Source organism: Pongo abelii, chromosome 1, assembly GCF_028885655.2.
Source record: "Pongo abelii isolate AG06213 chromosome 1, NHGRI_mPonAbe1-v2.0_pri, whole genome shotgun sequence".
Lineage (NCBI taxonomy): Eukaryota > Metazoa > Chordata > Mammalia > Primates > Hominidae > Pongo > Pongo abelii.
In genome coordinates, this window is record NC_071985.2 from 7,549,456 (window position 1) to 7,574,072 (window position 24,617).

The following is a 24,617-nucleotide window of genomic DNA, read 5'->3' on the forward strand; positions in this document are numbered from 1 at the left end:
CACAGCCGCCCAGAAATTCTACCCAGGCTGCCTCAGCACCATGTACCGAGCACTTCGGCTCCTCGCGCGCTCGCGTCGTCTCGTGCGGGCTCCAGCCTCAGCCTTAGCTTCGGCTCCCGGCTTGGGTGGCGCGGCTGTGCCCTCGTTTTGGCCCCCGAACGCGGCTCGAATGGTGAGCGCTGTTGCCATCCCCCGACCTCCCCGCAGTGACCTTCAGCCCTCCTGCCTGCCGACCCGGGCGCCCGCGGCTTGGCGGGAGAGATTCCCCGGGCGTCCGGGCCGCGCCAGACTCTGGGCTCAGCGCCCGCGCCGGCGTGGCTGGCCTCCCGGCCTCGGGACGCCTCTTCCAGCGCAGGGATGGAGCCGCAGCCCGGGAGAGCGCTTGGGGAGGGACGGCGGCTGTCAGAGAGGGTCCTACTGGGCTCGCTCCCGGCGCCTCCTCGGAGCCGTCCATGGCGGGCCGAGGCCGGGGCGTTTTGGGGTAACTTCGCTGCTGCTGGCGCGCAGGCCCCCAGCCGTGGGGCGCTGCTCTCAAGGACAGTGCCGGCGTGGGCGGAGGGTGCCGGGAGAGGGGCAGCTCCCGCACCGTCCTGCCCCGTAGCTGGGCCTTGCTGGCCGGACACTGGCCGTCTGTGCATCTAGTGGTTTCTGAACTGTGGTTTTTTCCCCAAGGGGCACTGCACTGCTTTCAGGCCCTCCAGGTGGGGTAGAAGCTTCTTCGAAGATTTTACTTCTTTTGAAATTGCATGTTCAGTTTGTTAGGCTGACTATGGTTTCACCCGTAACTTTTGTAAAACTCTTCAATTCCGAATACCGCGGGCATAGAATTCTGAAGCATGTTTGAGCAGATTGGCTAGGAGCTGAATCAGTACTTTTTATTCAGAAAGACAGCTAAGAACTTAAAGATCCAAGTTCAGGTTATGACATGCTTACGTAAGTCCTTTTGCTCTTTAGAGTGTCACCTTTAGTAATGCAGGCTTTTAAAAAGCTTTAAATACATATGTATATTGTTAGGAAACGTTTGAGAAATGATAGTTGAAGAGTAACAGTTGTGCACTCTGGTGTAGCATGAGGTTTGCAGTCTAAGAGATGTGATTTCAAATCTTGCTCTGCTTCTTCTTTGAGACTTTGGGCAGGTTGTCTTTGTGCCTCGGTTTCCGTATGCAAAGTTGAAATACTTAACAGCTACTCAGCAAAACTGCACATGTGAAAATACCATGTAGTGAGTGCTCATTAAATAAATGCTCCATCTAGGGTATTTCAAAGGGCCAATACTTTTTCTGGACTGTAAACTTGAAGATAATTTGATTGGGTCACTATACCTACGATATACCACTATACTACAGAATCAGAGATGTTTTGTATTCCTCGAACTCCCTGCTCGAATAATTTTAGGGCATTTTAAAACCTTTACATACTTTTAAATTTATTTATTATTCATTTAGTGTTTTGTAAAGGGAAGCAGACTGGAGAACATCTGAATCTATCCTGTTGATGCAAATGTCAAAAAATAGCACTACCTTGCTCTTAGAATTGTAATGTTAGCTAAAATCAGATGGAGGTAGTTTTTGTTTTTTCTAGTTCTGATATTTTTTGCCCTCTAACCATTCTCAGGTCCAAAATCTCTGTTGGTTTTGTTAAAAGTTCTTCCTGTTGCTAATGTTGAGAGTTTCACATAACCCTAGATGCCCTAAGTTACCTTTTATTTAAAAGAACACATACAAATTCATTCAATAGTAAGATACTGTTTATTGAGTGCCTTCCACTATCAGGCCCTGTAAATAAGACAGTCCCTATGGGGATAGGGTTTTACAGACAGTGTTTTATTCTTGTGTTTAGGGGAGATTAAATAAGCAAAGCAGTTAAATAAGCAAATAAATCACACATGAATAATTCGTGTGATCATTAATTATTAAAAATGCATTAAAATGTGCATTGAGAATGAGAATATTTAACAGGCAGACCAGCTGTGATACTGACTTGGTAGCATGATGGCATATATATAAATAGTGTTTATATATATAAATAATGTTTATACGTTTCTCATATAAATGAATATACATATGTAATATATATGAATAATGTTTATATATAAATAATGTTTATAAATTTCAAATCATCATTCTTAGACCATTTTCAAAAGTTCCCAGTAAAATAAGCATTAAACTAAGTACATTGAATTGGCCAAATCTTGACCAGTAATAAGCATACTCTTGAAATGGAAAAGATTACTATTTGTATTTCAAAGTCTTTATGTTTATCACCAGCATAGTATATTAGTTCTACAATCTGTCTTTAACGCCTGAATTAATAAGTTTGTGTGACAAAGAGCTCTCAAGGAAAGACCTGAAAGTGAGGAAGAGAATGAGAATCCAAATAGTATTTTTTTGTCTTTGTGATACTTATTCAGGTTTCTTTCTCTTTAACAGCTGATAAGATGCAATTACTTTTGATCCTGGGTTTCTTTTCAGCTTGTAACAGTGTTGTATTCTTGTCTTTAGGCAAGCCAAAATTCCTTCCGGATAGAATATGATACCTTTGGTGAACTAAAGGTGCCAAATGATAAGTATTATGGCGCCCAGACGGTGAGATCTACGATGAACTTTAAGATTGGAGGTGTGACAGAACGCATGCCAGTAAGTGGCATTTGTGGAAATGTTGGCTTATTTTGGATGAAGTAGGCTGTATTCATGACTCACTTTACTTTATAAATAAATATTTTTCAGAGTTAAAATGTAAAGTTATTAGAAAAGATGGCTTCATGAGTAATAAGATGTTCTCTTTCACTAAAATGTTAAAGAAGTTTTTGAAGTTTTAGCATGCTATTATTTTGAGCCATCGCTTTGAATATTTTGGATTTTTTAAAAATTTAAGGCCGGGCACAGTGGCTTATGCCTGTAATCCCAGCACTTTGGGAGGCCGAGGTGGGCAGATCACGAGGTCAAGAGATCGAGACCATCCTGGCCAACATGGTGAAACTCCGTCTGTACTAAAAATACAAAAATTAGCCGGGCACGGTGGCACGTGCCTGTAGTCCCAGTTACTCGGGAGGCTGAGACAGGAGAATTGCTTGAACCTGGGAGACAGAGGTTGCAGTGAGCTGAGATCGCACCACTGCACTCCAGCCTGGCGACAGAGTGAGACTCAAGTCTCAAAAAAAAAAAAAAATTTAATTTTAAGTTCCGGGATACACGTGCAGGATATGCAGGTTTGTTGCATAGGTAAATGTGTGCCATGGTGGTTTGCTGCACCCCTCAACCCAACACCTAGATATTAAAACACCACATTAGTTATTCATTCTGCTGCTCCCCCTCCCCCCACAGGCCCCTGTGTGCTTCCCCTCCTTATGTCCATGTGTTCTCATTGTTCAGTTCCGACTTACAAGTGAGAACATTCGGGTTTGGTTTTCTGTTTCTCTGTTAGTTTGCTGAGGGTCACAGCTTCTAGCTCCATCCATATCTCTGCAAAGGACATGATCTCATTCTTTTTTATGGCTGCATAGTATTCCATGGTGGATATGTACAACTTTATCCTTTATTGATGGACATTTGGGTTGATTTCATGTCTTTGCTATTGTGAATAGTTATTTTGGATTTTTATTTGACAGAACTAAATGATTGTCTTTTCATTCTTGCTGGGTATTTACAGATTTTTACTAGGATTTTACAGTTTGTAAACATTTTTATTTCAATACTCATTCTTTTTTCCCCCACTAATTTAAAACTGGGATTTTTTAAAATTACACTTTGTATTTTGGTTTCAGTTTCCTAAAAAGTATATAGTACACAAACACATCGAAGTATTACTCTTAACCATGTCTGACATATAATAGATAATATATAAGTATTTATTCAATTCCATATGAATGATTAAATGATAGAACTTTCTACCACATTCAATTAAATTTAAGATGCCATCAATTAGAAGATGCACCAATAGGCACCACTAAGAAAGAAAAATGCTACCAATTAAGGTTGTGACTTACCATTGATTACAAGATACATCTTGATTTCAGAGATGTTAAAGTGTGAAAAGTATTGAGAAATGCATAACATATTCTACGGGAGCCCAACCGGAGTATGAAAAATAATCAATGCAGGATAGGCTAGTAAGCCTAGAAGTAGCCAGGCTTCATCCCGTAAGATATTGTTTAACACTTATCTTATAAATATGCTTTTATTTTCAGTAATTTTAAGTCATTCCTAAGCCTTCAAGACTGCCTCTTGACAGGTATATAGAACTTTACAACAGGCAGCTGAATCTTTGATGAGAATATCTTTGTCATTGCCATCTACAGCCTTCTTGGTGGTGAGGTAAACATAGTTTGACTATGTGGTTGGGTGAAAAAGGGTAGTGACCAATCCTAAAATAATCTCATTTTATTCAACTCCAGAGACTAAGGAGGAGGTCAGCCCCAGCCAGTGTTGGTGGGAGTGAGCATGGCTGCCGTTTTCACTGATCTGTGTCACCAGCATGTTTTGTAGTTCTGGTGGGGCGTGATTCCTGCTGCTGCTCCAGAGACAGCACAACCATTGGGATTGCACACCTGTGAAAGGCAGACACCTGGGGTCTTGATTTTGTCATATTTCCTGAACTTTATTACATGTAAAACAGTCTGTATGTACTCTAAACTGAGTAGTATGATTAAACTCAATCCTTTTTACTTGAGGTCCAGAGGAAAACAAAGCTAAAAAAGATTATGAACATCTAAGGTGACCTGTCTTTTCTTTCTAGTGATACATTTTGCCATTTTATGGTGTTCGTTGAACCTCTTCCTGCTGTGAATGACCCTTTTTTATTTTTATAGTCTGTAAACACTGGGGGTCATTCACTCCATTCAGATGGCCAGCGTTGATTGGCATTCACCTTTGCCCTTGGTAGTGGTTCAGCCCACTACCGCAGTGTTTGTTACTGTGGAGATTTAAATTCCCATTTGTTTTCATATTTAAAGTTTTGAAGTTTCTAATCCTGTGTGCCATCTGTCCCCATTTCGTTTGAGTAAAACATTTCTAATGTTTTAATTTTAGTTACTTAAAATTGAAATTTAAAATTTTCTGGTTTTCCTTTTCTATTTGCCCCTCAGCTTATACTTACTCTGGTCCAGGTTTATGTTTTTAATGTGTCTTATTTCTTACTTTTCTTTGTTTTTTCTACTTTGATTCCAGAGATGACAGGTTCTCTCTTATACATTCATCATTCTCTTCCTTTCTTCCCTTTCTCCCTTCTGCTCTTTCCCCATTCAAACCTGGTGTGGGATCTGTACAACAAACTGTATTATTAATTTTGACAAGAACTCACAATTAACTTGTCTTATAAAAACTAGGTTTTCATTTCAGTTTATCCTTTTCAAGCTTGATGAGGTGATTTGGGATAGACAATGAAAAGATCTGCACTAACGGGGTTTTATATGTATCGGAAGCTGTCACCTTTAGGTCTGGAGAATCTTGGATTTAAAAAAATAATTCTTCTGAGAGAAATGTCCAGGGAGTTACTGAGTATTAAGGCTTTACTAGCTAAGTAGAATAGATTGCTTTTTGGCCTTGGGGTGAAATGATAACCCAGTCAGTAACTGGTAGTCTCATACTGATTGGCAGTTAAATATATCCCTTATTTGTTTATTTTTTTAAGAGGGGAAGGAAACAATTATAATGTAACGTGGGATCCAGTGAGAAAATAATGGCTCTTGCTGGTGAAAAGATTGAGTACTATTTGTTTTTATTTATAGTATATGAAATAAACACATATAATTTATTGTGTGTATTTGTGCATAGGATTGTATACATGTGAATATGTGTGTATATGTATATGTATGTAGGAGACATACACACATATATATATGAAGAGTCAATGTATTTGTTTTTATTTGGTTCCTTAAACAAATAGATCTATGATAATGTTGATTCTTGGTTCATGAATTCCTGTCTATAATCTTTCTCTATAACCTAAACATTTTAGAGCTATAGTGTTGCTGTTTTATTTCATTGTTTTATGTATAGCTTTTGCATCCTCCAAAATAATAAACTTCCATGCTTAAGTAAAATTGCAAATTTGAAATATTTTTCTGATTAATTTTAGACCCCAGTTATTAAAGCTTTTGGCATCTTGAAGCGAGCAGCCGCTGAAGTAAACCAGGATTATGGTCTTGATCCAAAGATTGCTAATGCAATAATGAAGGCAGCAGATGAGGTAGGAGGTGCTAAGTGTGTTTACTTAATAACATCAGACCCATGCCATACTCTGGATGACAATATGCTCTGGCAGAAGGAAAGGGGAACTGTGAATTCTTGAATTAATGAATTTCAGGGGAGGGTGGTAGCATTATTTTTAGTGATGATATAGTGCTTAAAATGTTACATTGTGACAAAATTTCTGGATGATTTTATACCTTTTGTTTTTAAGCCTTTTGACTTTCCTTAATTTATATAGTTTTAAGAAAATTTTTTGAAAAGATATCATTTGAACTTTACTTGATTTTTTATTTTATATATAAATCTTTTTAAAACCAGTTGATTATTTGATAGTGCATATTGAGAATGTAATTTTACTAATATGCTAATAACATTGTCTTAAAGAAGCAATCAGAGGTAACAGAACTGTATGTATAGTATTGTTAATTACAGCACTATTTATAATAATGAAAACAAATTAGACAATATGTAACTATAATAGCTAGTTATATAAATTATATTTATATGGTAAATTATAGAAAATTACTTTTTTGAAGATTGGCATGAACAAAGCCTAGCCTATGAGAAATAGGGAGGAAAGTTTGCAAAAATATATGTATTTTACGATCCTAATTTTGTTTAGGAAAAAATGAACAGGAAATGTGTGTTTCTCACACACACACACACACACACACACACCCCCCCCTCATTGCATGAGATAGAGACTGGGGATGCCAACATGCTAATAGTCATAATTACTGAGCAGTAGAACTATAGTGACTGTTTTACTTTTTTCAGTTCTCAAAATTTTCTACGCTAATCACATATTTTTATATAATTAGAAAAAAGTTTTATTTTAAAGTGGACCAGTTGTTCAAGGTAATAGATTTCTCAAGTGCATTCTGATTTTTTAAGCTAAAATCATTCCAGAAGATTGTTAACCACCCACATTTTACAAAGCACACCATCCAAAAACTAACACATAAGCTGAAAGTATAAAAATACAACAAAAATAGGGGCAAATCTGGGCAGTGTTTATTTCTACATTTGGTGATTACTGCTCATTGGACATCTGTGCAATGAAGTAGCTATTAGTGAACTCACATTTTCAAGTCACTAGCTCATTATCATGCTGACTCTGGCAATAACATCTGTTGGATATTCCTGCTGAGCACCAGCAACAAATATATCTAAAGACTAAACGTATTTGCCAGCCCTAACAGGTGGCCCTCTATTAGAGGAGGCAGTTGGAGAAAAATAAGAAAGATAGCTCTGATTCCCTTTTCATTTGAAACCAGTGAATTGTCATACCATTCACTATAGATAATATTTCACTTTTTAAAGTATCTGTGGTTGGAGCAAGTGATGCTTCAGAAGCTTAGATATGTGGGTCAACTGTATTCAGACTCTGGCATAATCAGCAGGTCATTTAGCATATGAAAACAATGAACATATTTAAAATAGTTTTATAAATGGAACTTAATTATGGTTGACTAAAATAGTGGAATGAATATTATTTCCTTTTTTAAAATACTCATTTTTAACATTTTTTCTGCAGGTAGCTGAAGGTAAATTAAATGATCATTTTCCTCTTGTGGTATGGCAGACTGGATCAGGAACTCAGACAAATATGAATGTAAATGAAGTCATTAGCAATAGAGCAATTGAAATGTTAGGAGGTGAACTTGGCAGCAAGATACCTGTGCATCCCAATGATCATGTTAATAAAAGCCAGGTCAGTATGTGAGCTTTGCTTTTTTTTTTGTTATAAATTGAAAAGCATACCTGAGATTTTTCTTGTAAAAGAAGCGTTCACTTTTTGACAAGAAGAGTTCATTATTTAATGGATAAGGCTTCTTATGGTTCTTATTTCTTTAAGGAATCTTGGCTTTATGTTTCAATCCTTATAAAAATTACTTTTAGGACACCTGAATTTAGTATATGTTTTTTTTTATTGTTTAAAACTCTATTTTGAAATAATTTTAGATTAATAAGGGAATTGCAAAGATAGTTCAAATAGTTTCTATATCCTTTCACTCAGCTTCCCTTAATGTTAACATTTATGTAACCATGGTACATTTATCAAAACTAAGAAATTAACATAGATACAGTACTCTTAGCTAAACAACAGACTTAAAAAAAAAAAAACTGAGGCTTTCCTCAGTTTTTCCACTCACGTTCTTTTTCAGGATCCAATCAATGCTATACATTACATTTAGTCACATGTCCCCTTAGTTTCTTCCAATCTGTGACAGTTTCTTGGTCTTTTGCGATTGTCTTAGTCCTTTGGGGCTGCAGTAACAAAATACAATAGACTGAGTGGCTTATAAACAATAGAAGTTAATTTGTCACAGTTCTGGCAGCTAGAAGTCCGAGGTCAGGCCACTGGCCAATTCATTGGCTTGGTGGGGGCCCACTTTTTGGTTTGTAGATGGCCATCTTTTCTGTGTCCTCACATGGTGGAAGGGACAAAGGAGCTCTCTGGGGTCTCTTCATAAGGACACTACTTCCATTCATGAGAGCTTTACCCTATGAACTAATCACCTTGCAAAGCCGCATCTCCTAATACTATTACCCTAGAGGTTAGGATTTCACATAGCAGTGACCTTGACACTTTGAAAGCAGTGGTCAGGTATTTTGTAGAATGTCCCTCAATTCTGGTGTGTCTGATGTTTTCTCATTAGACTGAGACTTTTGAATTTTTGAGAAAACTATCACAGAAATAAAGGGCCCTTCTCATTGCGTCATATCAGGGGTTCATGATAGCAACATGACTTTTACTGGTGATGTTAACCTTAATCACTTGGTTAAGCTGGTAACTTGCCACTTTTCTCTATGGTAAAATTATAATTTTTCCTCTTCTATGCCCTGTTCGTTAGAAATAGGTCACTAAACCCTGCCTGCATTCCAGGCACTGTATTTCAGTTTCTAGAGAGAGGAGTATCAAAAAGTTTTTGGGCTTACATTAAAATCACTGTAGTAATTAATAGCGCTACCTTGAGGCTAGGCAAACATCTTCTTTTTCGTTAAACTTTTTCCCACTATTTTTAGCATTCATCAGGGAATCTTGTCTACAGCAGTTACTGCTGTGGTATTTTAATAGTGATTTTCAGTTTTCTTTATTCGTTCTACATTTGTTAGTTGAATTTTTCTGCAAGGAAGATTTGTTCTCTCTGTCCCATTTATTTATTTATTCAATTATTTGTGTATATCAGTATGGATTCATGGTTATTTATTTTATTCTTCAGGTTATAATCCCATACTTTTGTTTATATTGTTGCTTAAATTCTTTCAGCTCAGGGAACCCAATTCATTTGGCTCTTGTGTCCTTTTAGGCATGCCACCATCCTTTTACTTTTCTTAAGTGTGTTCTGACTTTCTGGTATTTTAAGATGCTCCAAGCTCATTGTCTTGTATTGTTTCTGCCCCAGCCCTAGAAACAGCCATTTTTCAAGGAACTGTTGGAGAATTTTTATTGGAAAATGATATTTAGAAACTGAGATCTGGGTGCTAGCTATAATTTAATATATTTTTAAGTAGTAAGGAAGAAGTTTTTTTCATATACATTCATTGTATAAGGGATTTTCCCAATCTAATACTTGCCTTTATGAATTTATGTTTTGTGTATACTGAAGTCTGAAGTCTGCCTCAGAAAGGTAGAGTTATAGATGAAACGTGATTGGCTACATGTTGATAATTATGTAAACTATTTTAATTCAGGTGACAGGTACATAAGTGTTTATTATACCATTCATCCTACTTCTTTTGTAAGTACTTTATATTTTGCATAGTAAACGTCAAAATATATAAATAACGTATCTTTTTAAATGACAGTATACTTTTACATATATCTGTGTGTGTGCGTGTATGTGTGTGTGTGTGTGTGTGTGTGTGTATTTAGAGATGGTGCTTCACTCTGTCACCCAGGCTGGAGTGCAGTAGAGTGAGCATAGCTCACTGCAGCCTCGAAATGCTGAGCTCCAGGGATCCTCATGCCTTAGCTTCCTGAGCAACTGGGACCACAGGCATGCACCGCCATGCCTGGCTAACTTTAAAAATTTTTTTAGAGACAGAATATTGCTCTGTGTTGCCCAGGCTGGTCTTAAACTCCTTGCCTCGATTGATCCTCCTGCCTCAGCCTCCGAAAGTGCTGAGGTTATAGGCATGAGCCACTGCACCCAGCTTGATATTATGTTTTAAAAGTATAGGGTCAACAGTTGAGGAAAGAGCACTGAGTGTATACTACCTGGTTAGGTCTCAGGTTTGCCAGTTGCTAAATATTTTGGCATTTATACAGTCTCTTTGAGGGCTTGGCTTTCCTATTTTTAAAGTGGTAATATACCTCACAGAATTTTTCTAAACTTAATAAAGAGCTGTTTATGAAAGACTGTATGCACTGTATAATTGTAAGATATTCAATTATAAGATTTTATAAGAATATATAATTCAATAATTGATGTAATTTGATATAAGATATTCAACTACATTGAAGGTACTACTGCTGTCTTCAAGTGTAGTTGTTAACAATACTTCTCTGTATTTTGCTGTCATTTATTAGCAGGCAGATATAATATGTATTCTATATAATACGTAATACATTCAGTATACTTAATGTGTATAATACAATTCTGAGTATGTGTTAGAAACCAGGATGCTGCTTATTTGGTTCTATAATAACTTACCTATGACATGCCACACATAAATGTAACTGAGCTGGGTTTTGAGTAGTTAGTTGGAGAGTTTTTTAATTGAGAAGTTTAATTCAGAAGTTTGTTTTTCTTGCCTCTGATTTAACATTTTATATTTCTTTTGAAAAATTTCCAACAGAGCTCAAATGATACTTTTCCCACAGCAATGCACATTGCTGCTGCAATAGAAGTTCATGAAGTACTGTTACCAGGACTACAGAAGTTACATGATGCTCTTGATGCAAAATCCAAAGAGTTTGAGCAGATCATCAAGATTGGACGTACTCATACTCAGGATGCTGTTCCACTTACTCTTGGGCAGGTATAGGAGTTTGACTAATTTTATTCAATTTAGAGCTTGGTACAAATGGCCAATGTGTCATCCTTGAAATCCTTGAAAGGCCAAATTTGTAACCGTCAACTTCAGTGACAGAAGTTGTTCTGTTCAACCAATCAGTAATTTTCATTGACATCCACTTAGAAGAAAAGCAGAGTGTACTGGCTGTAAGTCAGATTCAGTCAGACTGCTCGGGTTCAAATCTTAGCTTTGCCGTGTACAAGCTACAGGACCATAGGAAAATCATTTAGCCTTTCTGTGCCTCAGTTTTCTGAGCTACAAAATGAGGAAAATAATTTCTCTTTCATAGCATAGTTGTGAAGCTCTAATAAGTTGATTTATGTAGAGTGCTTAGAAGCATGCCTGGCACACGTAAGTACCCGTTAACGTTAGCTCCCATCATCACCACCGTCATCGCTGTCATCTCCATCAGTATCATCATGGTTTTTCTTTTGTCTTTCTTACCTAAATTAGTAGATTATTTAAAATTTAATCTTAAAGTGATTAAATAAGGTAGATATTTTTAAGATGGATCTGGCCGCATGTGAAGGAGATACTACTCTCTTCTCCAAGATATTAGAAAGCATTTTCATGTTTCTTTTTCAATGCCTTAAGGAATATCTAATAGTATACATTGTGAAGGAAATGTAAAGAAATACAAGGAATGACTTTTGTCTTAGTAAACTCACACTCCAACTGGGGTAGCTTAATTTCCTTATGGAAGGAATGAGAAAAACTTGAAATGAGTAATTGAAAAACAAATGATGGGACTAAATTGAACTCACTGGATTGAGTTGCTTCTTAAGGCTGTGTCTCATTTCTCTTTGCATCATTAGTACTTAGGACCATGCATAATTTCTAAGGAGGACCAGTATGTGTGTTTTGAAACTTTTGAATATTCCTCAAGTTTCTAATTTTAACCTTTTTTTGGTGTTGAAAACCACAATACTAAATACCGTTTGGGCCATGACTCAGCCTCCTGTGTAAAATCATCATTCTTCCTGTTAAGACAGAAAATTATATTTTTCTGTTTGACTTTATCAGAAGCATTTATACTTGCTTTTATTGGGATTGTCTTTTGAGTTTGTGCATTGTTCCCTGTCAAAGTGTATTTTATAAGTGAATCTATCTAGTGTGTTTGTTTGTGTGTGTATACATACAGTCATGTGTTGCTTAACAATGGGGATATGTTCTGAAAAATGCATCCTTTGTCAATTTCATAGTTGTGTGAACATCACAGAGTATACTCACACAAACCTAGATGGTATAGCCTTCTATACACCCAGGCTATATGGCATAGCCTTTTCCTCCTAGGCTACAAATCTGTGCAGCATGTTATTGCATGGGATACAATAGGCAATCGTAACACAATGGTAAGTATTTGTGTATCTAAACATATCTAAATGTAGAAAAGGTACAGTAAAAATATGGCTTTATAATCTTAGGGTCCCACTGTTCATGTGATCTTTCGTTGGCTGAAACATCATTATGTGGTGCATGACTGTATATGAATGATGTTACATCAAATGCATCAGGTCTACCTATAATGAGTTATATCTTTTGAAATGTTTTCTTTAGAACAGTATGGCTTCCTATCACTGAAGGTTTTTTACTGTTTTCAGGCAGGAAAAAAGGATAGATTTAGTGTAACCATGTATCTTGGCTTGCCCAGTGAACTCCCAGTTTATGCCTTTTGTTTCTGCGTAACTATTAATAGAGCCCTTTCTGTGTTCAACACATACATTGTGTGGTTGCCGTAATTAGGGCCTGTCACAATTTGGAGCCAGCGTTGGCACTGGCACATCGATGCTGCGATCCGACTCCACTGTTACCTCCTGTTCTTTTTGGAAGGTCCTTGAATGCAAACTGTTACCTTCCTGTGCTATTCAGTGAGTCGTTAGTTTCCCAAGTCTCTGTAGAATGTCTTCATATTTCCTGTAAGGTTTACGCACTGAAATTGTATGGAGAATATTTCTATGTTTGCATTTTTTGGGGGGAGATGAGTTACTATTTTTTCTTCTACCAAAGTTGTCTGAGACATCCCCCAAAAATAAGAAATCACTTCAGTTTCTTTAGTAGACTGCAAGTAAACCAATAATTTAGTGTAGTAAAGTTGTTCTTTTTAAAGTGTATTTCCTGTGCTGTTTTTCTTTGCTTCCTGTTAAAAGACTAGATTATAATAAATAGGCTGCATGTTATCATGGCATTGTCGTACCTTATGGTTCTATAAACCCTCATCCTTCCGTATACTTTGCTCATCATAAGATTTGAAGTAGTATAAATAAAACTTGATTAGCTTGTAATTTAGTATTCTGAAAGACATTTTAAAAAATTTCTATTTAATGCAGTTAGAGTAACTTGTAAGCTATTAGGAATTACTTATTCTTACCTTAATTTTCTTTTCTTTTCAGGAATTTAGTGGTTATGTTCAACAAGTAAAATATGCAATGACAAGAATAAAAGCTGCTATGCCAAGAATCTATGAGCTCGCAGCTGGAGGCACTGCTGTTGGTACAGGTTTAAATACTAGAATTGGCTTTGCAGAAAAGGTTGCTGCAAAAGTGGCTGCACTTACAGGTTAGTGATCACATGAATGATTTCTCATTTTCATTTCTCATTATACGTGGTCTGTATATTTTCTGAGTGTTCCTGTCTTGAATTCTTGTGAATTTAAAGTTAGAAATGATATTTTTCCATCAAACATGTGTTTTAAGTCGTTTCTGAAGTTATAATGTTAATTATTTGCCTTTTAAAAAATGTTCCATATAGGAGTTTATACAGCATGCCATTAAAATCTACCAGTGTTAGCTTTGTTTACTAGTTAGTTTTCAATTATTTTCCCTTTAAACTTTTGAATAGCAGTTTTCAAAATAGGCAGAAAAAAACTGAGCGTTGAGTAAGTTATTTGAATAGTAAATATGTTGTAGACAGACTTAATTTCTTTTTTTTCCTATGTCATGCTGTGATAATTCTTTGAATTATTGACCTTTTTTAACTATGTCTTTCCTTTAGTAGAGAGAGTACTATACTTTAGATAATGATAACTGTTATTAGGGTCAAGTTGTCATCTTCAGAACTCTTATTAAGATGTAGATGTTACCAGACGGTTAGGATAGAGATAATTATACACTGCACATGATAGCTTACCAGCTGATTTGTCTTTAAACCATATTTTAATAGAAAAGAACTCTACTTTTAGGGTTTGGCAAATGTAGATTTATAAAATTTTTAACATGGGGGTTAACTGAGAACATCTAACTCATTTTAGCACCCTGTTTTTACAGGGGATCTTGTGGGCTCCTGGCTAGGGGAGAGGATGAAGCACAGTAAAGTGGACAAAGAAACTTTAAAAAATTGTATTGGGGCCAGACATGGTGGCTCACACCTGTAATCCTAGCACTTTGGGAGGCCAAGGTGAGCAGTTCACTTGAGGTCAGGAGTTCGAGACCAGCCTGGCCAACATGGCAAAACCCTGTCTCTAGTAAAAATTTTAAAAAATTAGCCGGGCATGGTGGCGGGCGCCTGTAACCCCAGCTACTCGGGAGACTGAGGCAGGAGAATCGCTTGAACCCTGGAGGAGGAGGTTGCAACAAGCCGAGATTGTACCACTGCCCTCCAGCCTGGCTAACAGAGCAAGACTCTGTCTCAAAAAAAAAAAAAAAAGTATTAGGAAAGAAGTGCGGAATAAACTAGAATGAATTCCCATATACTTTTTACTCAAGCATAGTCAGGCGTCATATATGTGTGTTTGCAGTAGGATTGTGTTTTTTCTTTCAGTACATTTATTGTACTTGTTATTTCACCTTTTAAATGTAGTGCCTGGCTAAGCACAGTGGAATTACACACCTGTAATTCCAGCACTTCGGGAGACCAAGGTGGGTGGATCGCTTGAGCCTAGGAGTTTGAGACCAGCCTGGGCAACATGGCGAAACCCCATCTCTACTAAAAATTAAAGAATTAGCTGGGCGTGGTGGTGTGCACCTGTAGTCTTAGCTACTCTGGAGGCTGAGGTGGGAGGATTCCCTGAGCCATGGAGGTTGAGGCTACAGTGAGCTGTGATTGAGCCACACTGCATTCCAGCCTGGGCAACAGAGTGAGACTCTGTCTGAAAAAACTTAAAAAACTTTCTACTCCTTTAGGACTTCTTTTAAAAATGTAGACAAAATTTGAGTCTTAAGTAAACATTTTTTTCTGAAGTACAATTTTTATTTTTTCATATATTGGAACTTTCTGTTTAACTTGCTAATAGTAGAAAAATGTTTAATTTAACTTGTTCACCCATATAGGATATTTTTTCTTTTCTTTAGGCTTGCCTTTTGTCACTGCTCCAAATAAATTTGAAGCTCTGGCTGCTCATGACGCTCTGGTTGAGCTCAGTGGAGCCATGAACACTACTGCCTGCAGTCTGATGAAGATAGCAAATGATATTCGATTTTTGGGTTCTGGTCCTCGGTCAGGTCTCGGAGAATTGATCTTGCCTGAAAATGAACCAGGAAGCAGTATCATGCCAGGTAATCACATAGCTAGTAAATGTTGGAGCTAGAACTTGACTAGGTCCTAGGCATTCTTAGCTATGGAACATGTCTCTTTTTGTTTAAAGTTATCCCAAAGCTGGATACGCAAGGCACGCTGTTTGAGCATGTCTGTGGTCCTCTGATCAGGACTTCTGGGCACATCACGTAACAAGATAGGAAAAAAGAGTCTGACTTAGCAGCAAGTATTTTGAATCCCACATTAGAAAATGTAGAACAGGCTGTTAAAGTGATCAGCATGGGTTGAATAAAAAGAAGTCATACCAAACTTCACTTATTTTTTGCATTGCGTTATGTGACTGTTAGATATAGCGAGTGACACAACAGTGTATGTCTGGATTTCAGCAAGTCATTTGATAGATTCGCATGATAGTCATTGATTCCAGTGGAGAAGCGTGGGCAGTGCTGGCAGATGAATGTAGCTGGGTGAACAGTGACATTTCAGAAGTGACTAATGAAGTGACTTCAGTCTAGAAGAATATATTGGTAACAAGCTGAAGGGCTCTGCCCTTCAACACTTTACTGGTGACTGAGGGTGAAGGAAGAGAATACATGCTAATCATATTAGCAGTTAACAGAGTTGAGATAGCAATACTGTGGATGACAGAACTGAGATCCATAAAGGCCATTGTAGCTTGGGCTAAAACTGACAAGGTAACTTTTAATAGTGGGAAAGAAAGGCCTGACTCTAGATTTTTATAAAAATTATGGATCTGTAGAATAAGAAGGGATGAAATTTTGTTTTAAAGTATTTCATGTTGAAAAATGATGTAAGGGTTTAGTTGATTGCAAATCCAGGGTGATTGCCAAAAGAAAGAGAAATGGGGAGTCACAGATAAAGGAAATAATCCACCCAATAATCTTTCCAGTGTGTTAACTTGTACTGGTCAGAGGAATCTGGGTTGTTTGATTCAAACTTGGAGCTTGTCCAAGGAGTATGAACAGGGTAGTGGGGTTCCAGAGACTCATGTGATAAATAGGAAAATTTTAGCTTAGCATCACCTTCCCCTAGGAAGCCTCCCAAGTGTTAGTGAAGGGTCACTTTTATAAGTGTTCTGATAGCAGCATGCCCTTCTCTGTATTTACCCCTTATAATTGCCAGCTCTTTCTCCCTAGCCTCTAAGTTCTGCGAGGGCAGGGCCTGCATCTTTCTTATTCACTGTTGTATATTGAGTGCCTGGCTCCATAAATATGTATAGAATGAATGAAAATTATGAAGGCGGAGAACTATGTATAATGTGTAGTTGTGGCTACTCGTTAGCCTTTGAATGATTCAGTTTGTGGCTATCCATCCCGCCTTCCTTGGTTGATTTGTTTCATTAAATTACACTGATGGTTGGGCCTTGCTTTATTGTATATCTTACTCTATTTAATGAAATTAGACTTCTTTATTCTCCTGATTATTTGCATAAATTCTAGTCTTACTCTGTCATTGGTGGTTTTCTTGAAGGCAAGGTGAACCCTACTCAATGTGAAGCAATGACCATGGTTGCAGCCCAAGTCATGGGGAACCATGTTGCTGTCACTGTTGGAGGCAGCAATGGACATTTTGAGTTGAATGTTTTCAAGCCAATGATGGTAAGCTTTAAATCTGATTTTTAATGTTTTTTGACCAAAGGCTTATTATCTTGGTTTTGTATTTCATAAAGACTTCTAATGATTCCACAGTGGGTAGCTGGGTGACATAAGTAGCAGTTGGAAGTCAAGCATTTATGAAGTTACCAGAATAACCCTAGATAATAGAAATTAGTTGACTTTTAACCTAAGCAATTTGATGTTTTTTTAATAGCCCCAGTTTAAGAAAAATAAAACGCCTCCCTACAAGCCTGTCTCCTTCTCATGCTGCTGCTTTCTTCTTCAAATTCAGTCTTCTTGAAAGGATAACACATACTCACTTTCATTTATGCTATAGTCACCACAGCCCAGCATGGCCCCCTCCACGCTTGAATTATTCTCCCAGTCATTGGTGACTACCTCAGTCCAGCTGCCATTGCACAGTTACTTCTTCCCTTACTAATAGTTGATGTTGACTGTCCCTCCTTGAAACATTCTTCATCCCTGCTTGCTTGAACATTTTTTCACCAGTTCTCTTTCTGCCCCCTGTCAGACTTTCTTTCATTTACCTTTCCACATACTTGAAAACATTGTGTCCATCCAAACTGTTCTTTTTCTTTCATCTTTACAAAGATCGTTAGATGCATCGCGTCATTTCTCATCAGTTTCCTCAGCTTCAGATAGTGGAGCTGTTGCCATAATTTAGAGTCCTTCATTTGGACAAAGTGTTATAGCTAAAGTATAGTAGGGGCTTACTTTCTCTTGGAATCTGTTGTAAATTCTAATTTTAATTTTATAAGAATATGCAAATGACAAATATTGAGTATATTTAATATATTCACTAAATATTTATTGAGTACCATTTTCTATCAGGCACTGTACTGGATGCATAATAGAAACAGAGCAATGAAAAGACAGATTTCTTGCTCTCATGGAATGTATATTCTAGTGGTAAATAAAAACACAGGCCAGAGCAGAATTCAGACTGTTAAAATTTTGCTCTCAGGTCAGATTCCAAACAGTTAACATGAGATACCCAGCATTTATAGGTGCATAACAATAAATGGCTTGTTAATCTTTTTAAAATTTTATTTTTAATGTAAAATAAAGATAATCAAAATTTGCCTTATTACAAGGTCATTAGTAGCAAATTAAAACTTAGATTATGTGTCTTAGAGTCCATTGTTGGAAGTCTAGTTTTCAGACTGTGGAGTTTTAGACCAGAGGATATTAGGATGTGGATATATCTTAATAAATATTGGAAATGTTGCCCAAAAAAAAAGAGCCAAAACAAGCTAATTGATTTTATACTGTTTTTTAATATTATATGAAAAGTTATTTTACAGTGACTGGAGTATTTGTTAAAGCATAGAAAACCTAGAAATTTGGTGATCATTAGATTTTGCCTTGACTTTACTAATTGCCTCACACTCATGCTGAACTTTCGAACCTCTGCATCTTTGCTCCTCTTCCTTCTGCGTGGAAGATTCTTTTTCCTTCTCTGGCCAAGTCCTCTCCATAAAATAGAATTTCACCAGTTCCAACAACTGGAGTTAATTTCTCTTTCTCTATGGTCGCTAACACTTCAGACCTCTGTTCTAAATACTTGCTATGGGCTATTTTGTGTTTTAGTCATTTGTATTTATGTCTTTTTCACCTTTTTTAGATTTCTGTGCCTTCAAATGTTCATGATTTCTTTCACATTTGTTTCCTTGGGTATAGTGCCTTAAAATTTGTAGGAGATCTATATGTTTATTGAATTGTATATTTACTAACAACCAGAAAATAATATGTTATTGGACAAAAAACATGTTGCCTTAGTAATGTCTCTCTCTCTCTCTCTCTCTGTCACTTACTCAAAGATTAAAAATGTGTTACACTCAGCCAGGCTGCTGGGGGATGCTTCAGTTTCCTTTACAGAAAACTGCGTGGTGGGAATCCAGGCCAATACAGAAAGGATCAACAAGCTGATGAATGAGTCTCTAATGTTGGTGACAGCTCTCAATCCTCATATAGGTAAGTGTTTAAGGAATAATAATATCATTTTGAATGCAAAATTAAAAAGCTAAAACATTTTTAAGAGACAAGTGGATCAATGTTTGAGAACAGCGAATTTCTTTTGAATATGGTTTTAGTAAAATCTCAAAATATTTGAAACCATGTGGAAAGATACTATATAACTTGTATGGTGTCATAGTTCTTTCAAAACTTGATCTATTATGCCTCATTTTATTTGAAATGTATTGAGAAGTAGTAGTTCAAACTTATTTTAATTTTAATGGAATTCAGATGCCAAATATTCTATGCAGACCATTGGGGAAGGTTGGAAATCATCATTCTCAGTAAACTATCGCAAGAACAAAAAACCAAACACCGCATATTCTCACTCATAGGTGGGAATTGAACAATGAGAACACATGGACACAGGAAGGGGAACATCACACTCTGGGGACTGTTGTGGGGTGGGGGGAGGGGGGAGGGATAGCATTGGGAGATATACCTAATGCTAGATGACGATTTGGTGGGTGCAGCGCACCAGCATGGCACATGTATACATATGTAACTTACCTGCACATTGCGCACATGTACCATAAAACCTAAAGTATAATAATAATAATAATAATAATAATAAAAGAAAAAAAAAAAAGAAGAAAAAAAATAAATAAATAAAGTGTCTTTGCCCAAAAAAAAAAAAAAAAAAAAAAAAAAAAAAAAAAAAAGACCTTCAGTGGGTAGTGTCACTAGGTGGCACTGCTGATTAGCGACATTGAATGAACTCATTTTTCTACCTTCCCTAGATCTCTACAATGCTTTAATTTTGTTGTTTTATTCAATTCAGAAATGGAAAGTTACAATTAAAAGAAAAAGTTTATGTATTCATTGCTTATAGTGAAAGGGAGGAAGGAAAGTGCAAATATTTTGTCTAAAACCATGCTATTGTATTATAAGTCTTTTTTGGAACTGTAAATATTTCATTATGTAGAATCAAACGTACAGATTTGGGTAGTAGACTGACCATAGAGATCCCCATTAAATAAACTGTTTACACTTTTGTAGATTTTGAGGCATTATGTTGCAGTATATTATGATGTGTTAAAAGCCTTTTACCCATTCTTCCTTTCTGCTAAGCAGAGGTTAATATATTTTCTGACTTTCTATTATAGAACAAGTTATGATTCACTTATTTGGCATAATATGGTTATTGCTTCTTCTATAATCTTGAACTTTCAAGGCAAATTTTATATTCCTGGTTTCACATCAAGCTATAATTTCAGTGTTTTAAAATTAGAGCTCACTTGACTCTTTTAGGTAGCTCTGAGCCCAGTATGATATCAGTTTTTTGGTATGGCATTGAGATTGGTAATAATGTTTGATCCATTTAAAATTATGGTACATCAACTACATCTGGAAAAACACAAAGGGGAACCCAGAGGCTCGTGTGAGCAGTTTTCATCAGATCTTTACTTCAGAATGTGTTGCCAAAACTTTTAAATTAGAGGTGTCTCCTAAAGTTGAATGATTGGTAAATCTTTATTGGAATCAACTTATTGTGACATAAAAAGAATTGTTAGAGGCCATATGAGAATGAGATGGGTCAACACCACCTCACTAGTTGACTTGGTGTGAGCCTTACAACCCTCTGAATCATGGGTTCCCTATATTCTCATTATGGACCAGGCTGGTTGCCAATAATGTCTTGTTGGACTTGACAACTGAAATGCTTAGACTTTAAAGCCATTATTAAAATAAAAGTACTGGATATATATTGATCTCAAGAGTTTAACATGCAAATTCTTTCTCAAAGCATTTCTGCTTTAAGAAAGATGCCCTTTTCAGTAAATGGCATCAATAAATGCCCTTTCAGATCAATAAATGCCCTTTTCAACATATTTAGCATTCACAAATTCAGTTAAGTAATAAAAGTAACTATGCCCATGCTTTCTTTTATAGCTGATTAATAATTGCATATTGACACATGCCATCTTGTTGATGATGTATACTGCCTCAGCAAGCTTCTTCCTTTTGGTCATATTTCTCTGATCTTGTTTTTTTTCTCCCTCATTGGTTTCATTTTCATTCCTGCTTTTTCTTCTTGACTAAATATATATATGTTAAGACAAGACAGCTTGCAGAACTGCCCTGCCCCCACTTTTATTAATTTGAAAAGCAAATAACTCTGAAGTAAACAGTATGCCTGTGATCTTTTGTGCAGTCTGTATTTCTGCCCAGACTCCCCATTTGTGTCCCTGTAACGTCTGGGAAGAGGCCAGGGTATAGAAGACATTGCAGTGGAGAGCCACATAGAGAAGAGCCACTGGAAGCAGCTCTGGAGGCACCTCTCCCCAGGCCCTGCCTGCCCCTGCCTCACTGCGAGGACTTCTGCCCTCTCAGCCACTCACCACAGTTGCCAGACGTGCAGTGCTATATTTTCTGCTGGACTGGAGCATTTAGCTTGTTAATGTTTCTTTAGAAAGATAATTGTTTCTAGTTAAACATGTTGTTTGAAAAATATACCCAGATGTATATTTTTATGTCTTGGTGCTATAATTTCTACTTTTTTCCCCTTCAAAGTATCTAAGTTAGTGGAAAATTTCAACTTAGGAACAAATCTTTTGGAGAAAGTGAGGTATGTTTAAGTGTTTATTTCTTAAGAAAAGTAAATGTTCTATGTAAAAAATGATTATTGAGATAATCACTGTTAACTATTTTTAAAAACAAAAAAATGTCACTTAAGAGGCCCATATAGCATCAATATCAAGTAAACAATTATGTCACCTTTTGCTTTAGGAAACCAAATATCACTACTAACCCATATGTCATCTTTTTATTTTTTCTTCAGGGTATGACAAGGCAGCAAAGATTGCTAAGACAGCACACAAAAATGGATCAACCTTAAAGGAAACTGCTATTGAACTTGGCTATCTCACAGCAGAGCAGTTTGACGAATGGGTAAAACCTAAGGACATGCTGGGTCCAAAGTGATTTAAATAAATTTATAATGAAAATAAACATGTATAAAATTTAAAAAAACAGACTCCCATTTCTTAAAAATGGATAAGTTTGAAAGGAAACTGCTATTGAACTTAAGTATCTCTAGCAGAGCAATTTGATCAGTATATAAAACCCTAGGATGTGCTAGGTCTGAGGTGGATTAAACAAGTGTAAAATAAAATACATTTATAAAATAAAAAGGAAAACAGACTTAAATTTTCTCCTATGTTAATTGACTTGTATTATAGTTGAATCCATGATATTTGTGCATGTTGTCTTTGTGACTTCATAAGTTACCAATTTCTAAAGGGTTTTAATTTTGGAGGTTATTGGTGGTTTAAAAAATTGCCCGATTATATCTTATTATTTCATTCCCAAACCATGTCCTTAGCCGTCTTTTATTTTCCTTTGATTTGGAGACACAGTGACCAAGCCCTTCTGAGTGGAGATGTGTATATGTGTGTGTGTGTGTGCGTGTGTGTGTGTGTGCGTGTGTGTGTGATAGAATAGGTTAAGAAAATTGGGACATACATATCCTGTGTGTTAAACACACACCTATCCCTCCAACCTTGTTTCTGTTACCAAAGAGGGACCAGATCAAGGCCAGGCGTGGTGGGTCAAGGACACTGACTTTAGGAGACTGTGCTTTGGGAAACTGAGGCAGAAAGATCATTTGAGCCTAGGAGTTTGAGACCAGCCTAGGCAACATAGTGAGATCCCTATCTCTACAAAAAATAAAACAAAAATTAGGCAGGCTTGGTAGTGTGTGCCTGTAATCCCAGCTACTCAGGAAGCTAAGGTGGTAGGATTCCTTGAGCCCAGGAAGTTGAGGCTGCAGTGAGCCAAGATTGCACCCCTATACTCCAGCCTGGGTGACAGAGTGAGACCCTGTCTCAAAAAAGCAACAAAAAGACTGGGTTAAGAATTACAGGACAAGGGTTAGAAAGATAAAGGGAGCAGGCAGGAAGATTGGAAAGAAAGGAAAGATGTCCTGAAAGTGAGTCTTGTTCATCATCTCAAGTGCTGAGATTCTTTAGCAGAAATTCATTTGAAACAACCTTAGGGGATTTTGAATTAGCAGTTACAGGGAGATGCAGAATAGGGTGACCCAAATCCAAAGCTAAGGAATGTATTTAAAATAGAACCAACCTCTACTATGCAGGGAGTTGGAACAGGTATTTGGTTTATTTTTTCTTCTACCTCGTATAATAAATAACAGGATCATAAGAGGAACTCTCATTAACTAAAACATCTCATCTGTAAGTATTACTCTATCAGGAAAATTTAAAAAAATGGGATATTTACCTCCTAATATTCTTGGGAAATCAGTCACATTAACACCAGCTCCTCTGTCGTAGTTTGAAGTAGTTGCTTTATACAGAATTTAAAAGTGTAATTTAAAAAGTTCTAGAAACATTGTGATGAAAGGTGAAATTTATATTTTTCTAATTTCTTAAGCGTGAATGGTCACTATTAAAAGGGGGTTCAAACTTTGAAAAATGAACTATAGAGAACCTATAGGATCCACTTTTTAGCTCATGCAATACTGTTTCTGCCAGTGTTTTTCAGAGGGTGATGCGATGATGCTTGTGTAGCTTGCTTTAAAACAAAGCATACTTTCCCTTGGCCCATTCTGTTTGGTTTTTTTTAGAAAAAGATTTTTATTGGAAAATAAAATCAATTAGACTGCATAGCTGTGCCTGGACCCCAACAACCAGACTGGCAACTGATCTGTAGTTGTGAAACAATTTATCCACTATGATGCTGAATGTTTTGCCTTAGCAGGCATTCTCAGTCTAAATAGGCTGTCATTTGAGGGTCACTAGAAACACAATGACTTATGTAATAAAGATTACAGCAGATCAAGTTCCTAGCCTCAGACAGTCTTTGCACAGCTGTCTGATGTATCCCAGCATATTACAGGGCATCATGGAATCCTTTGAGTTGGCAGTCATCTTTGTGTGATGTTAGTGAAGTGAAACTGCTTTATGATGCAATCTAAATAAGGCTTTTAGAATTCCCTGTTGGAGGGTTGTTCTGAAAGTCAACTTCCATGTTTTTTCACTAGGGGCAATTTTGTCTCCCAGGGGACATTTGGGAATGTCTGGAGACATGTTTGGTTGTCATCACAGAGGAGGGGGGTGCTACTGGCTTTAATTGGACAGAAGCCAGAGATGCCGCTAAACGTTAATGCACAGGAGAGCCCCCCCCACCCCCCGCCCACAACAAAGACTTTTCTGGCTCAAGATATCAATAATGCCAAGATTGAGAAACTTAAAACCAAAAGTATGTCTCTGTAAATGCCATTCAGTTAGGCTTCACTCCTTGTAGGGAGAGTAGGGACAGG

The 24,617-nt window shown here is 37.0% G+C and overlaps 1 protein-coding gene across 1 annotated transcript; it reads left to right on the forward strand.

Moving 5' to 3' along the window:
• The first annotated feature begins 8 nt into the window (after positions 1-8).
• On the forward strand, positions 9-22,486 carry FH (fumarate hydratase). Its single transcript, NM_001132068.1, is given in 10 exon segments — positions 9-172; positions 2,502-2,636; positions 6,076-6,186; positions 7,726-7,902; positions 10,995-11,177; positions 13,604-13,769; positions 15,500-15,703; positions 17,175-17,302; positions 19,141-19,294; positions 22,119-22,486. Coding segments are annotated over 10 exon segments (1,533 nt in total). The 5' UTR covers positions 9-40; the 3' UTR covers positions 22,262-22,486.
• The last annotated feature ends 2,131 nt before the right edge of the window (positions 22,487-24,617 follow it).